This window comes from Borostomias antarcticus (genome assembly GCF_949987555.1).
Source record: "Borostomias antarcticus genome assembly, chromosome: 7".
Taxonomy (NCBI): domain Eukaryota; kingdom Metazoa; phylum Chordata; class Actinopteri; order Stomiiformes; family Stomiidae; genus Borostomias; species Borostomias antarcticus.
Window position 1 is genome coordinate 3,899,066 of NC_140240.1, and position 17,222 is coordinate 3,916,287.

The window sequence follows — 17,222 nt, forward strand, 5'->3', positions numbered from 1 at the left end:
AGGCCGCATCCCAGAGGGGGGGACTGATATGGGGGGATGAGAGATGGGATGTGGGGGAGGTGTGAGAGGAAGTGATGCCGCTGGGTGGGGGGATTAAGGAGACAACGAGACCACAGAGGTGGACAGAGAGACACAGGGGTGCAGGAAGGCAGGGCTCAGAAGGCAGTTAAAAGATAGTGATGATGTGAAAACTATACACGAATATCTGTGTGTGTGTGTGTGTGTGGGTGTGTGTGTGTGTGTGTGTGTGTGTGTGTGTGTCTGTGTGTGTGTATGTGTGTGTGCGTGCGTGCGTGCGTGTGCGTGCATTCGTGCTTGCATGTGTGTGTGCCTGCGTGTGTGTGCGTATGTGTGAGTGTACGTGTACGTGCATGCGTGAGCGTGTTGAGAAGTGCTCAGTGACAGAGGTGACCAGGTTTAAGAGAGTAATCTCCACAGGATTAAAGAGCTGTTCCTCTGCTAATGTGACTGTCAATGAGAATTAAGTCCCCACACCGATCCTCTCACCAGGGTCCTATCCTCTTCTCTGTAGTATTAATGACATAGGTGTCTGTGGAGTGCCACTACCGCACGGAACAACAATGGGGGAATAATTATACTCTCTCAATACTGTACAAACTGCAGATGCTGAGGAGAGGAGATGAGCACGGAGAGAGGAGGGATGGAGACAAGGATGACTAACAATTACAACATCAGAGGGGCTGGATCTCATTACTGCCCTCATTAACATGCACCAAGTCATTTTCATCCCTGTGTGTGTGTGCGTGTGTGTGTGTGCGTGTGTGTGTGTGTGTGTGTGTGTGTGTGTGTGTGTGTGTGTGCGTGCGAGAGAGTCTGTGTGTGTGTGTGTGTGTGTGTGTGTGTGTGTGTGTGTGTGTGTGTGTGTGTGTGTGTGTGTGTGTGTACGTGTGTGTGCGTGCGAGAGAGTCTGAGTGTGTGTGTGTGTGTGCGTGCGTTTGTTTAACAGCACACGGATGTCCTATTACTCCACAGGAGGGTCCGTAGATGAAATGCTTTTTCTCCTGTACGGTCACGCTGATGTGTTCCTCCCTTAATTCCCACCCGGTCGAGATCCATATTCAGAGCGATTGAGCGAAGCCCGTGAAAAAGCGCCGGGTCAGCGGATCAGCCTTGCAGACCACTCAATAGGTGCTAAGCAGCACGGAGCCCCAAACGATCGCTTATTTAACCTCACACTGAACACTGCATCAATCCCGTCTCAATCTTCTCCTCCTCTCATCATCTGTCCTGCGGACACACTCTAAGGGTAGTGCCTTGGATTCTGGTGAAGTTGCATTGTTTTAGGTTAGCCCACATTTAGGATTGAGTCGGCAACATTCAAGATCATGTTGAATTCCTACAATATGACTGAAAAATTCATGCAATATGACTGATCGTGTTGAATTCCTACAATATGACAAACGTTTGCACAATTATTTAAGACAAGCCTGAACATCAAAGTTATTTCACCACAGTCACCCCCTTCGCCGACTGCATGACAGGCAGTCCACCTTCTAAAACCAAATCCTGACCCCAGTAGCCTATGCGATTAATTTACCCATTATCGACTGCGCGCCAGAACCAGTGATATATCACTAAATTAGAGCAGGGAGATCTATACAAATCGATTAAATTAATTAGAATGAAAACACAGTCTTACCCAAGTCTATGAGACTGGTGGCATAATTATTAGCCTATAAAAAATTCTTAAGGGATCCAAAACAGAACGTATTGTTGTGCTTTACTTTTTCTTCACTCCACTGATTCCTGTTTCCAAGTACCGGTCAATCCTTCAAGCCGGCTGCCCATCGCTCGGAGCCGGGGAGCGAGAGCAGGCAAATGCAGAGCCGGGGTACCACCCTACTGAAGCCGGGTAAGGTTTTGGGTTTGGGTCTCCGTATCGACAAGGTCCTCCCTCTCGTTATCTCACGGCGTCCCATTAGAGATTGAACCAAATGAAGACACTGGCATTGCGAAGAAGTCATTCGCTCCTGCCCCAGAAAAAAAGTGATCAAAAGTGGATAAATCCATATAAGCGACCATAGATGAATGTTTTCTCAAAGTTCATTCTACTATTGACAATTTCCCCCCGCCGACGGCCGGTCAGACAGCTGTTTTGGCCGCTGGAGAGACGCGAGAGTGATGGTGATGGTAGAATGATGGTTGCGCTCTCCCCGCGCACCTCCCGAGCAGGGATCGATTTGACGTGAGAAATGCGAGGCTGTCTTCTCCATTCTGAACACGTGCGCTGCTCCCGCCCCGTTTGCCATCTCTCAAGTACAGGCTCAGTGATGTCATAGTTTACAAGAAGTGAGGGGTCTGTAGGTAATGACGGCGCCGGGTGCAAGGAGAAAAAACGAGAGAATGACGCGAAGATTTAAAAGTCATTTGTTTTCGTCGCGGTGCGTCTCTGAGGGCAACATTGTTCGGATGGGTCCTCTCATCTTCTTCTTTTTTTTGACAGATTGGCAGGTGCTGAACTCTGGACCAATTGAATCGATTAAACGTAGCATCACATAATAGGCCAATCCGCTTCCACTTTTCGATCAAATTACAAATGGTATATAGATATCGATACTTGATTCTGTGCCCAGCTGTAAGCGCGTGTAGGTGTAAATCTAAACCCCCACCGTGATGTTAAACAGAATATAATCACCTCCGCTTCACCGATATGCTTCAAGGGATAGCCTATCAATTATTTGAGGCCTAGAATATTCTGAGGGGTTTGCGATTGATTGCTTTGCGCTGTTGTAGTCATTAGGCTTTGGGGAGGTCGATGTTCGCTAACGACCCAAGGTGAGAAAGATCCGATACGTTCATATGCAATGGATTCTAGAATCCTAGGATTCTGTTTCTTGCTTACACAGCCGTCAGGGAGACTCGACTGTCACCTTGCCTGGCTACACTGATTCAATTAATCCTGGCTTACATATTGCAACTGAAGAACCGCAATATTTGGCTTAAAAAGACGTGGCTGCAACGCCAGTGCATTTTAATCACTATAGTCTCTAGCTACCCCTCCTGGCTCTAGGCCTAGACTTTCCAACATCGAATTTAACCCACACGTGTCGGCATGCCCTATGTGGGATTTGAACCCAGGTCTCCCTGCGGGACATTCACCGTTGTAACCACCTAATGAAAAGACAGCTCTTCATCAATACGGCTGGACGGCAATTATACTGGGAGTTTAACCAACAACTCGCTACCAGACTCACTCAGTCTAGCCTATATTTCACTCACATTTCAAATGCTGCCGCAGGCATGCACAGTATCTAATCAAATATTTAGCCTAGACTACCACACACAACCTCGCACAGCTCTACTATACTGTTTATGACTTGTTTGAGGCGAGGGAGCAGGGGGCTTGAAAAGGTGAATGAATGCGAGGTTGCTGTTTCAAGCCCCGTAGCCTTAAACTCGGTAGTTCATTATTGTAATGCTCAATGGATATACCAGGTGGAGCATATCATGACCCGGATGGAGCTATTGGTTACTGTATTTGTGATTTAATCATGCTTCATAAACTGGCATTGATGACAATGACAATTATGCAGCTCTGCTTCACTGTCCTTTAGGCCAACAGCAACACATAACTTTGGCTACTTGCTCCGAGAAATGTTCATTCGGCACTAAGGACAGCTACCGCGCAATTGCGTCTTTTCAGTGTGCGGATAACTTCAATCTATTCTGAAATAGTATGTCCAAAACTGTCCTTAAGAGAAAGTTGACCGAGCCGAAAAGTGTAGAACTTAGCTGGAAAGATCATGATTTAGGAGCATGAACCAGAGTTCTGACATGCGATTACAGGCCTCGTAGTTCTAGGACAACTTCTAATGGATTCATTACAAGATTGTCCATATCGTTAATATGTATTTCATCAAAAGCACTTATCTCGCATTTACCCTCTGGTCTTTTGTATTAGACCAAACGAAATCAAGAGAGGAAACACTTTACCGGTGTACTTAAATGGTGTGAAATGCAATTTACTCCATCTGACGGCCCTCGGTAGACTACATTGAGTGGTCGAAATTTTATTTTCAGCTTTAGAGGCAATTCCCTATAAACCCAGGCAATAGACAATTTCGTGATACACTTTAGCTCTGGATGTTCCATTTGTGCCTCCCCAAATCGTCGACCCTAACGGCATGTTGGAGATTTATAGTAGGCATAGAGAAGTCCTAATATTGCTGAATGGGTAAGATTAGAGTATGAAGGCCTTGGCATCTCGTGTATCAGAGACCTGGGTTATAGGATCCCCTCTGGGACTAGTTCTCCCCATAATCGTTGCCCCGGGGAGAAAAACATTATGGAAATATCTGGTCATAACTTGAGGAATATGTCTTCCCGCTCAATCAATACTTCCACATTTATCCCCCTGAAAGAGATGTTTTCCTGCTGTGTGGGACGCCTGTAGTTGTGGCGAGGTAAGATGAGCGCGCTCTAATCGATTTTTCTGTGTTCAGTGGTGAGAAATATTTGCTTTATGAGATAAATTAGATTAGGCCTATGTTGATACACAATATAATGGGCGTGGCGCAGTAAGATAACGGGAAAGGACGAGCGATCCGCTGTAACCTAGTTGGTGCAACTAAATTAAATATACGGACGAGTGCCTATTAGCGATAGAGAGAAAAACGATCAACACTAACTTTACACATTGGCGCGACGCCCGACATTCAGTGTAACCCAACATCATTGGATAACAGCTCTATCTGCCTTCTCTTGGTACTGTGAGGGCCTGTGCTCTTGGAAACCCAACTAAAAAAGAATAAGTTCCCTGATCCTGATATGAATGCCTGGATCTAGGATCAGACGTGCCTATACTGACACTGACGCACAGCGCACGTCCGCCCGATGAAGCCACAGGCTAATTACGCGGAAGGATATCTCAAAGCGCCTAAGCCTTGCAAGCCCATTCCATCAACCCATAAGGCCCTCGATGCCGACACGGAGAGAGTGGTCACCACTCATGCGGAAAGCACACTATTATTTCCAACACGACAAAATAAGGCCACCCAAGCAGCCCTGTTGGAGAGCACTAGGTGGGACTCCAAAACCGCCGTCATAAGCAGTAATGTGGGAGGGCGCATCGTTAACGAGTGGTATGAGATAGACTCCTCTGCGCAGAACGACCATAACTCACCCAGCACATGCACTAATTGCACAGCAAGCGCGCATTCATGCTGGGCACACTGGACAACCGCGGGCTGTTTCAGAGACCCCCCCCGGTCTCTCTCTCTCTCTCTCTCTCTCTCTCTCTCTCTCTCTCTCTCTCATGCCTCTTACTAGACTGACCATACTTTTACTGCGAGAATGCAGCGTGGATAATGCTGCTCTTTGGCATCGATTTAGACGCGCCATGAAGGTTAATGAGAGCAGACATCTTGGTTTCATGGCTTCTGATCCCCAGTGTGGATATTGTGCATTTCTTTAAGAGGTCACTGGCAGTAACCTGAGCAGGGCCATAAATAGTGTCCATCCCAGACAGCCCCGGTGTCTGTCAATACCGAGTAAATTCAGCCACAACATCCGCAAAGAGCAACTCGGATATGGAGCTTGGTGGCAGGTTGGCATGCGGCATCGGGCTATTGCTGACAAGTCCTAACGCACGCACAGCTTATTACATTCAGATGCACTTAAACTCACACTACACTGATATTAAAGATGACAATTTACAGAGGGTAATCAGCTAGAGGGTAGAGCGGTCCTCCAAACAACTTTTCCAAGAACCCATCATGATTTGGTTCTCAAGCTTGGCTCATGTGTGGTGTTGTACTGCCACCCAATGGTCAGATGACTTCGGTTAAGGCGCACAGTTGGTTTTGAGGTCACTCAGATTTATGGCGGTGACAGTGAAAATTGAACTAGTGCCCTTTTGCAGAGAGCTACTCTACCCCAGGCCTGGGCTAACTAAAGTAATGAAACCCACTGCGAAGCTGTCTTCATATCAGCAGGAATATGGGAGGACGCTCCATTTTTGCCCTTCAAGGTCACACTTCAAAAGAGGATTGATTAAAATAAAGCTGAAAATTTTTTGAATCACTGCTACAGAAGGCCAGTAAGAAACTAGAGTTGTCTCAGCATTTTTGAAAATATTTATTTAAAAATATTGTGTCTTTCAAATAGGAATTGCCTAATAAAGTTATTGTAAATTGTGAACCATGAAGGTCTGACTCACTCATACATTTTACTCATAAATAAAACATCAACGTTTAAAAGCAGAGGAACAAGCAAATGGTCAACAGATCTCCCAGAATACTGTGCGTTGCTTCAGATGGCAGAGGACAGATACCTATTCCTGCTCAGCCAGGGTCATGGTACAGTATGTACCCTCAAACATGAACTCACAATCAAGATAACAGAACTAGGCCTGTCACCATCACATTGTATCCCTGCAAAACACATTCTGAGCATGTAAACAAAGAGCGATATCTCATCAGCATTCAAATCATACAGTTATAAGCTACACATGTCATACAGGAGTGATCATGGGTGGGTTACAGTGACTGAACTCAGGCTAAACAGTGGAATAACATCCATTTTGTTTTACAACGGGTCATTTCATATTCTCTTACAGACTGAAGAAATCGATGGCTTTATCACTGGGTCATGAGAAATCTAACAGCAGAGGTGACCCACCTGGTAGGAGTTGAGAGGCATTCATTTGCACACACAGACAAACAAATAAACAAAGGTGCGACAGATCTTGTCAACAGACAAACAACAATACTTTCATTGTGGTAAAAAAACAACAACAACGGTGCTTTGTTGTAGATTTAACCTCGATCTGGCTGATCAAATACAGGATGTGGATTAAAACACTGCAAGAGATGCAGCTTTGAGTCTTGAGGATGGCACATTGCTCCAGAGCTCCAGAGAGAGAGTCCTCACACGCTTCAGATCTACAGTTCCTCACGGCAGGGCCTGGGCTGCCGTCCACGGTGCTCCATGACGTAGTCAGCTGCCGTCAGCACCAGGCGCATGAACTCCTCCACATCAAAGGAGTAGTTGGTGAATTTAGGATGGTCCCCAAGGGTGGGATGGTGTCCCTGTGTAGACAGATATAAAGACAGAGAGAGAGAGAGAGAGAGAGAGAGAGAGAGAGAGAAATAGAGAGAGAGAGAGAAAGAGAGAGAGAACGAGAGAGAGAAATAGAGAGAGAGAGAGATTTAGGTTCTTTCACATGTATTGTATTATTCTACAGCTGATGCATAAACAAAATGAAACATGATGAAACCTGCAAGTCAACGTGAGTGTGTGTGTGTGCGTGCGTGCGTGTGAGTGTGTGTGTGTGTGTGCGTGCATGCCTGTGCACGCATGCAAATGCCGGAGTGTGTGGTGATGAACGGTGTAGCCACAGGTGAGCATTAGCAGGGTCTGGGGAGCGTGGGGGGGGGGGGGGTGGAGGCTTAGTTAGGAGGTGTCGGAGGCCTCAGTGAGGCAGCCGAGCGCTGGAGTTCCCCCACCTTGTCCTGAGGGAGCACTTTGTCCCCTTTCTGCCAAGTCACATATCGGATCCCCCGCAGCCGGGCCAGATCTCGATAGCAGCTCTCATCCTGACAATTATATCTGTGGAGAACAGATGCCGACACTTTATCTCCTGCTCTCGCTCTCTCTCTCTCCTCTCTCTCTCCCTCGGTCTTTCTCTCTCTCTCTCCCTCCCTCCCTCAATGTCTCTCTCCCCCTCTGCCTGCACCTCCCAGAACATACCGGTCAGGCCTGATGAGTGCCTGGTTAATTGGGCTGTATTTCACCGGCATTTTGCATGACTAAGGGATAACGGAGCACAGTACACAGTCAGGCCCTGTCTCACACACACGCGCATGCGCACACGCACACACACACACGCATGCGCGCACACACAGGGTCCTGTTCTAATTTCCCCTTTACACACCACCATCGAGAGTGGACTGGGAGGACTGACAGGAAGACAGGTAGACATACATTACCAGAAGCAGACGCACAAATACTGTATTCTTCAATACAAAGAGGACCAGACAGACAGAACATGACCAGACAGACAGACAGACAGACAGACAGACAGACAGACAGAACATGACCAGACAGACAGACAGACAGAACATGACCAGACAGACAGACAGGTAGACATACATTACCAGAGGCAGACATACAAATACTGTATTCTTCAATACAAAGAGGACCAGACAGACAGAACATGACCAGACAGACAGACAGACAGACAGACAGAACATGACCAGACAGACAGACAGACAGACAGACAGACAGACCATGACCAGACAGACAGACAGACAGACAGACAGACAGAACATGACCAGACAGACAGAACATGACCAGACAGACAGACAGACAGACAGACAGACAGACCATGACCAGACAGACAGACAGACAGACAGACAGACAGACAGACAGACAGACAGACAGACAGAACATGACCAGACAGACAGAACATGACCAGACAGACAGACAGACAGACAGACAGACAGACAGAACATGACCAGACAGACAGACAGACAGACAGACAGACAGACCATGACCAGACAGACAGACAGACAGACAGACAGACAGACAGACAGAACATGACCAGACAGACAGAACATGACCAGACAGACAGACAGACAGACAGACAGACAGACAGACAGACCATGACCAGACAGACAGACAGACAGACAGACAGACAGACAGAACATGACCAGACAGACAGAACATGACCAGAAAGACAGACAGAAAGACAGACAGACATGGTGTACTGTGGACACAAACAAGCAGGAAAAAAAAGTTCTACTCACAGCTCAAAGATGACGGCCCAATCAGGGAGAAAGAGCAGGTGTGTAAGCCCCGCCCCATGCATCCCGATGAAGATGTCAGAGTTGTGGGTGATCCTGAGCTGCTCCAGGAAGGGAACCTCCCTACACACAGACACCCTGATGTCACACACACACCTGGATCCTCACCGCATAACACTCATCTAAGTCCACCATACTCCATTTAGTTATCAAACAGTATTTTGACCCAGGTCTGCCGTGTGCCACATGTGTAATAAATCTGTTATTAAATATGTGTAATAAACCTGTAAGTGACTCAGCCCCCACACGCTGCTCTCTTCTGGCTCCACCGTGCCATTAATCCGCTATTAATCCCCCCTTCTACACCCCTGACCCCGTCGGGGGAGTACAAACATAGCAAAACTCACTCACTTGTATTTGTAGTCCACCACTTTGACCTCCAATAAAGGCACGGTCTTCAGGGCGTTTACGAGCTGCAGGGGGGACACAGCGAGATGTATTCACTGATCAACGAGAGGCCAAACAAATATGGACACTGGCCATATAAATCACAGGCTTTTTACTCCGGCAGTTTATAGCAAATAAAATGTTAAATGGCCAGTTAAGAGTGCCGGGCAGTAAATCAATGAGAGGAGGGAGGAATGGAGGGAGGGAGGGAGGGAGGAGGGAGGGAGGGATGGATAGAGGGAGAGAGAAGAAGGGAGAGAGCGGACAGTGCGGGACCCACCTCCTGCTGGTTTAATATCCTACGGTACTCCGTGCTGCGTGCCAACAGTGTGACACGGACACGCCCCTCCTAGAAACCGGAAGACCAACACTGATCATTCAGACTGGGCCGGGCCAACACAGAGAGATCAGAACCAGCGATGGTAGAGCTGTTATATTCACTGATCAATCAGACTGGGCCGGGCCAACACAGAGAGATCAGCGCCAGGGATGGTAGAGCTGTTATATTCACTGATCAATCAGACTGGGCCGGGCCAACACAGAGAGATCAGCACCAGGGATGGTAGAGCTGTTATATTCACGGATCAATCAGACTGGGCCGGGCCAACACAGAGAGATCAGCACCAGGGATGGTAGAGCTGTTATATTCACTGATCAATCAGACTGGGCCGGGCCAACACAGAGAGATCAGCAGCAGGGATGGTAGAGCTGTTATATTCACAGCGGAGCACGTTATGCACTAAAACATCTTAAACAGGGCAATAAGAAAATGTGATCTATTAACGCCATGCCATAAGAGGGGCTGTATTAATGCCAAGAAACGCTACAACAAGACTGATTTCTGCCTTGTACTTTTGAAACTGCAATGGAAAGTTACTGACTATCATAATAATAATATGTAATTTATGATAATTACATATCATAAAATGTCTACATTCATATTTTCAGTTTTTTATGTGCATATTTAGTTGTATAAAAACAACCCCAAATCATCACTATGAATTCTGTGAAGTGTTACCCTGGAAAAGTTGCTTGGCGACGCCATGCGATGCGTCTGACTGTAACCGTTACTGTACATATGAATGGCATTAGTACAGCCCCCCTCAGAGGATTTCAAATTGCAGTGCTCTCTCCCATGTATACATACGTATGTATGCACTGTATACATGTGTATTACTAGATATACCCAGACAACCTGGATGTATGCATGTATGTATGCATGTATGTATGTATGTATGTATGTATGTATGTATACTCCTTGACTCATATATATATATATATATATACAGACTGATTGTACGCAGGTACATATATATCTTGTACATATATATTGTGTACTCCTAGACTTACATACTTGTATAGTTATACAGTATTTATACAGACTGAATGAATGCTGGTACATGTATATCTTATTCTATTCTATACTGCACAGTTACTGTATATATGGATGTATATACCCTGATATCTCTTTTTTATGCTGCTTCTCCCCCCACACACTTATCTGGTGTCTCTTTCGTTACTCCTTATCTAGTGTTTCTCTCCTTTCCAATCTTTCTGTAATTTTCAACTGTTGAAACACTAAATTTCCCCCTGGGGGGATCAATGAAGACTTATCTTATTGTCAAAATTAGCAACCCAGTTTAAAACCGTCATAATGTCATTTGATTTGAAAAACGGAATTGTTGCCACAAACGTCTGGTTTTTAGTAAAAATGGTGACGTTGCTGCCTCAGAGATGGCATTAATAGATCCCCTTCCACTATTGAAAAACATACCAGGGGTGAATGTGTGCATAGGGTGTGTGCTGTCAGCCATGTGGGTATCCTTTGGTATTTAGATGGACAACGCACTTAGGAAATTGTATATCTGGGCATAGAAGACCACGGACTGTACTGTAGTATCTCTTATACGCTGTCGCCCTCTAGTGGCTAAACGTGTCACCACACCTCCCGCTGCCATCCCTGCTTTTGAGAAATCCATCAAAGGTGAACACGAAGGGGGCAACTAACTGTCAACGGAAAACCAGTCGGGATCTAATGCCAAGCAAATATAACTCCCTTACTTGTTTTCAAAACAACACACATAACCACTATTCAGCATCTGCCGTGAAAGGATGAGCATGCGCGTGTGCGCGCGTGTGTGTGTGTGTGTGAGGAGTGCAGATATGATAATGAGGCGAGCACAAAGGAACGGAGCAGCCCAGCGTCTCCGTCCGCCATTAATCAGCGGGATGAAAGGAGCAGCTGAGAGCGGGGTCAGGGCTGGGCAGTTATCGGCGCCTGCAACAGCGCCTGCACCTCTGCCTCACCGCGCCCGCTTAGCATATCTCCAGAATCAGCCGTGAATACGGAATGAGCTGCAGCCTTGCGACCGTCTCCAGTGGTCGTAAAAGGATAAGAGTGAAATGCTTTCAGGTTGTGGTCATAAAGACCAGCAAAGGGTAGCCTACTTGCTGAGGCATAGGCCCTGAAGGCGAGGTGTGTGTGTGTGTGTGTGTGTGTGTGTGTGTGTGTGTGTGTGTGTGTGTGTGTGTGTGTGTGTGTGTGTGTGTGAGCGTGTGCAAGCGAGTGAGTGAGATTTAACTGACTGTGGCTGCATTCTGAATCGCATACTACCCTACTATATAGTATGCCAAAACAGGATGTAGTATGTCCCAATACATAGTATGCCAAAAATACCAGGATGTCCTACTACATCCGGTCGTATTTTGCAGTATGCAAGCCAGCAGGCTTTTCTGGCTATTCTGACCCACAATCCTGTGCGCAGCGGAAATGTGCGTCATATGTGCGAGTCGTGACAGCTGTAGACGAATGTCGCGTTATGGACAGCGACGGATGAGGGCAAATTTCAAGACGCAATGTTATGACAAGGTAGTATGTCCCAATTGGATGCCTACTGCTTGCAAAGTACGTGCTTTCTAAGGACAGCTGTAGTAGGTACTGGTAGTAAGTAGTAGAAGTATGCCATTCGGAACGCAGCCTGTGTCTTTCCTACCTTGGGTCCGTCCTGCGGAATATTAAGTCGATGCAGGGCATGCTGGGAGAACGCCCTGAACATCCCGTCACTGTGGCACTCCGATATCTGTCCTCAACACACCAAAGAAATCCATCAGCTTCGCTCACCTGTGTCCTCGCTCTCCGCCCACACACACACACACGCTTGTAATTTGACAGACATCTTCCAATCTCCCATACACACAATAACAACCACATCAAACAAGCTAATGCATAGCATAGTACGGGGATTCACACCCGAAATGCCCGAGCGCAGCAGTCATAAATATAAGCGCATGAATATAAACAAGCTGCAAGCTGCCAGCGCAATCAAAAACCTCAGATCAGAGGCCGACCCAGCTATCAATATTTCACACCTTTAGGCTGCCCTCCTGGAACCTACCCATTTACATGATACAATCTTTACACAAATCTCCTTGAAATTATCATTTAAATAACACAAGGGCTGGACACGCCGAATGAATAACATACATGTTCCACCCTTGATATGACCAAGCGGGGTATGGCAGCGCAGGAGGAGGGGACCAGGAGCATGACCAGATGACTGGCATAAAGCCTGTGTGATGTGTCCTAGTTGGGGGGGGGGGGGGGGTCCTGAGCTGTTCAAAGATATTCAAATCTCTTGAATATGAACACCTCCTATCAGTGGATTTCCATCACAGACGCATGCATGCACGCACGCACACGCGCACACGCAAACACTCATACACGCAAACGCACACGCACACACACGCAAACACACACACACACACACACACACACACAGAGAGGGACCCCCTACCAGAGGAGTGTTGTAAAACAGCCCATATCTCATTCTTGGGAGCAGAGAGAAGACAACATCTTTGAAACACACCTGGTAAAAAGAAACAGCGTATGTTATTTTACAACAAGAAATGCTAACAGAGACAAACACACTGTAAGCACGCACACACACAGACACAGGCACTTACCCTTTTAGAGTCAAATGTTTTCAAGTGGATTATGTCATAATGTGAAAAGGCCTTCCATGTTTCACCAAACAAATCACCATATCCATAAAAACTCTGAAAAGGACAAGAATACAGTTTCAGTGCACTCAGCACAGGGTGACTGTGAGAACACGCATAGGCTAATAAAGAGCTAGGGGTATGGGTGAACAAACAACAAATACAATAAAATGTATGCCAAGCACATCCACCATGCTGGTGCAGGACAAAATGACATCTGATAAAGTAAAGTTGAGGTCAGGTGACCTGACGAAGACCCACACGGGTCGAAACGTTGTCAACTTTTACCCAATAAATAGCCCTGTGGAGTAGCTGTGTGTGGACCTCAACTTTACTTGAACAAACAACAAAAACACCAAACATGTCATTCAAACACTTCATCCTTACTGAACTCTACCAACGTTGACTTTTATAACTTCTACTGCAGCTAAATCGTCTTTCATAAGTCATACTTAAGGGCTGTGAAACTGTCTCACTCTTGTTTTTGCTCTGCGCTGGAGCTGTACGGTAGGTTTCAGAGGAACTGGTCTTATCATGGTGTTCTCAGGACCACTACCTGTTTTGCTGGGCATGCCCTGTTGTGTTGTTTGTCAGATGAAAGGCCCTTCCTTTCCTTCTCTCCTTTCCTCCCCTCTCTCCTTTCTCCTAGTCTTTTCCTTCACTTTTACAAACGGAGGGGGGAGGTTGGCGGAGGGGCGACAATGGGCAGGATAAGGTTTCCTACTAATCGCTCTGCTCTGGTCCTTTCACTTGATCCCCTTCGCACACACACATGTGACCACTCCGTGACACGAGAAACAGCAGCTGCCAGACACACAGCAGGCTGACATCATTACAGCAGCTCGCTTCTTCAACCCCTACTCGCCTAGCGATTAGGTCGAATAACAGCCGTCAAAGGTGGGGAATTGGGGAAGACAAACCAGCGGAATAACCCTGCGCCTATCACTGGTCGGCCATTTTATATGAAATGTGTGCTATGGGAGGCGGGAGGGCTGTAGACCGACCGTGTCCCACATGACGATGTTGACGTCTGGGCTGAAGGAGTTGTTGATGTGCTGGGAGATGTAGAGGTTGATAAAGTCACAGAAGTGATGGTACATGTTCACCCCTGTCGGGAAGGACACGTTCAAGTTCATTGTTCTCCTTTCAATCCCCATTAGTGTCAGCATAATGTATGTTAATGTATATAATATATATAGTAAATCTGGGTTCAAATACAGCAGCCGCGACCAGATTAATTTTGGAACGCCTATCTTCTCGTGAGACGTCCCATGACATTCAACAGGTTGAAACCATAGTTTAAGAACTTTTAAAACATTCAGTTCATTCTAAAACTGTTTCAAACCATCTTGGCTGTTGTATGTGAGTGCAGATTTTAAAATACAGATAGTCATTAATGCACGGAACAGGAAGGAAGAGATCCCTCACCTGCATCTAGTTTCATGAATACGGTGGGTTTCTCTATGATGACGTCACAGTGCTCCTGCCCTGTGGGTTGGAAGTGGAGCTCCGTGTACATCTGCAGCTCAGCGTACCTGGAGCAGGAGGAAAAGACTGTTTCAGTGTGGCTTTTCCACTGTTACTCTCCGAGTCTGTCCGCAGCAGAGTCTGGGTGAATCTTACGGTGTCCGTAAGCCAGCAAGGTAATTTTGTGGCAGTTAGAAAGAGATCGGCCGAAGATCAACGCATTCTGCAAGGCATCATAAAGGGAGTGATCCGGGGCGCCCCGGTAGCTCACCGGGTAAGGCGCGCCCCATATGAAGGCTAGTCCTTTGTGCAGCGGACCCGGGTTCGATTCCCGGCTCGGGTCCTGATTCCAGTCTCTCTCAACTGTCCTATCCCATTAAAGCTGAAAAGCCCAAAAAATTATCGAGAAAATAAAATAAAATAAAGGGAATGATCCACTGGGTCTCACCAAGACTGCAGGGGGCTCTTGTGCTCTCCCTCTGCTGCCAGCGCTCTTTTGTTCAGACTGCAGCGTCCCCCGATCTCTCCCTCCTGAAGGAAGTCCTCCTTATACCTGTATAGTAAACACAGGAACACAGGGGAGTGTTAGTACACAGGTGAGTACACACCAGACCAGGGATCAAATACTGTACTATTTGAAATCAATGATGAAAAGATAGGGAGTGCTGCACTGGGTCAATCAAAGTATAATTTGTAAGGTTGAAGTAAAACATCTGGTGCTCTTCAAGGGTAGGGCAGAGTTGAATAGAAATAGAGGGAAATCCTGAGGCACTTCTGATGTAGATGAAAAGTCCTTTAATGAATCATGGACCCAAATTAAATGACTTTTAATCAGAAGTGCCTCCGACTTTTCCTCTATTACTATTTGAAATCATTCCAATTACTTACAGGTATCTGCGGTTGATTTATTTTGTCTGGCACAAACCAATGGGCTGTTCTAAGAAATGCAAACCCCACCCACCTGACACTCCAGACAGACTCGGGAATTGAAAGGAATTTGGACCCGGACGTGGTACAAACAGCCCAAAGGCCCAGGCCCAGTCAGGTGCACTGACCTCTCGTGTCCTCTCCGAGGATGCCGTAGGTCCAGGTACAGGTTGGTCGCCCTACAGAACCGCGTGTAGCTGGAGCATTTCAGAGACGAGTCACCCTGAAAATACATGCAGTGTCATTTAGATGACTCTAGACATATGAGGTCCTTGCTTTTATTTTATGATGACAACAAGCTTTCAAGAGAGTATAAAATTGAACAGATGGCAAGTTGGTGGCTCAGTTATTTGTAGAAAACACCCATCGAATGTAGGGCAGTGCTTTGATTCAACGGATATTTCGAAACATCCGCCCATTTTAGTTGTTTGTTCCTGTCCAGCTGAACCTAGGGGAACCGGAGGAGGGGCTTACAGGACTGGAGGCCTTGCAGAGCGTCCTCATCTCGCTAAGGCGTTCCCTGACGTAACCAAAGTCTGCCTGCTTCCAGAACAGGTCCTGTGCAGCCTCCATGGAGCTGGCCCTGATTGGGAGAGACACAGGACAAACATCTCGGTTAGGCCATTTCCCAGACGCCATAATCAATAACCATAATCACTTTGGCTCATATTTTGTATCAACAAACTCATCTGAACACATATTTCCCAAATATCCGAAATGATATGGGGGAAATGTTTTACTGACATGTTTGTAAATGCAATGTTTTATCTTTGTTTGTAAATGCCATGGCAAACACGGTACCATCCAGAGTCGACTTTAGAGCAGACAGGATAAGCGAAACGGTTCTCTGGGGCACAGTTCTTCTCATAGCCCCAGCAGGCTGACACATTCAGAAGAGCATCCTGTTGTTAAAACAAGGAAGAGGAAATGAAAAAGGGGGCAGTAAAAGGTGAACTACATCTTGGACAAACCATTATTAGCAATTTGATTCCACTTTGACTCACAAAACAAAAGCTGCAAGCTGTCACAGCGATTCTTAAGCTTAAGCCCTGCACTTTTGACATGCTCAGTCAATAAGAGACTGCCTTTGGCTGCAATGCTCTAAGAGCTTTATCTTGACTTAAGTTCAACTAAGTTCAAGGGCACAAATAAGCTCATACGTCCCGTGGCCGTGAGATGAACAACATGGACACGGTAAACCTGTGGAGCCCAGCTAAACACATTGAAAATAACAAACTGACAGGTCATATTTTAAGTTCATATCTTACTTTAAAAGGGCAGAGAGGGTCCTGACGGCAGAGCTTGGCCACTCTCCTGTTGCTGTGCAGGAAGTATGCGATGTGCTCCGATGGCAGAGAGAGACTGCTGTAGTTGAACTGTAGCGGCTGGCGTCTGGTATTCTCAGCCTCCTCGGCACTCACGACCGTGGAAGTACTGACCATGCCCAGAGCTACCAGCAGCAGCAGCATAGTCAGACGCACACAAACACATGAGAGGGTTGTCTCGGCTTACACCAGCATTCTCCAGACTCTGGAGAGAGAGGGAGAGAGGAAGAGAGAGAGAGAGAGTGTGAGAGAGAGAGAGAGAGAGAGAGAGAGGGAGAGGGGGAGAGAGAGA

General features: G+C 46.7%; 1 protein-coding gene across 1 annotated transcript; it reads right to left on the bottom strand.

The window, feature by feature from the left end:
• Positions 1 to 6,902: 6,902 nt before the first annotated feature.
• eogt (EGF domain-specific O-linked N-acetylglucosamine (GlcNAc) transferase) lies at positions 6,903 to 17,074 on the bottom strand (the record flags this gene model as incomplete). The annotated part of the gene is made up of 15 exons (XM_084440971.1): positions 6,903 to 7,049; positions 7,467 to 7,569; positions 8,769 to 8,888; positions 9,177 to 9,238; positions 9,493 to 9,561; positions 12,206 to 12,292; positions 13,007 to 13,078; positions 13,176 to 13,268; positions 14,216 to 14,319; positions 14,640 to 14,746; positions 15,127 to 15,231; positions 15,734 to 15,828; positions 16,080 to 16,188; positions 16,407 to 16,507; positions 16,874 to 17,074. The coding sequence occupies 15 exons, from the start codon at positions 17,072 to 17,074 to the stop codon at positions 6,903 to 6,905; spliced, it is 1,575 nt and encodes a 524-aa protein (XP_084297097.1).
• Positions 17,075 to 17,222: the final 148 nt, after the last annotated feature.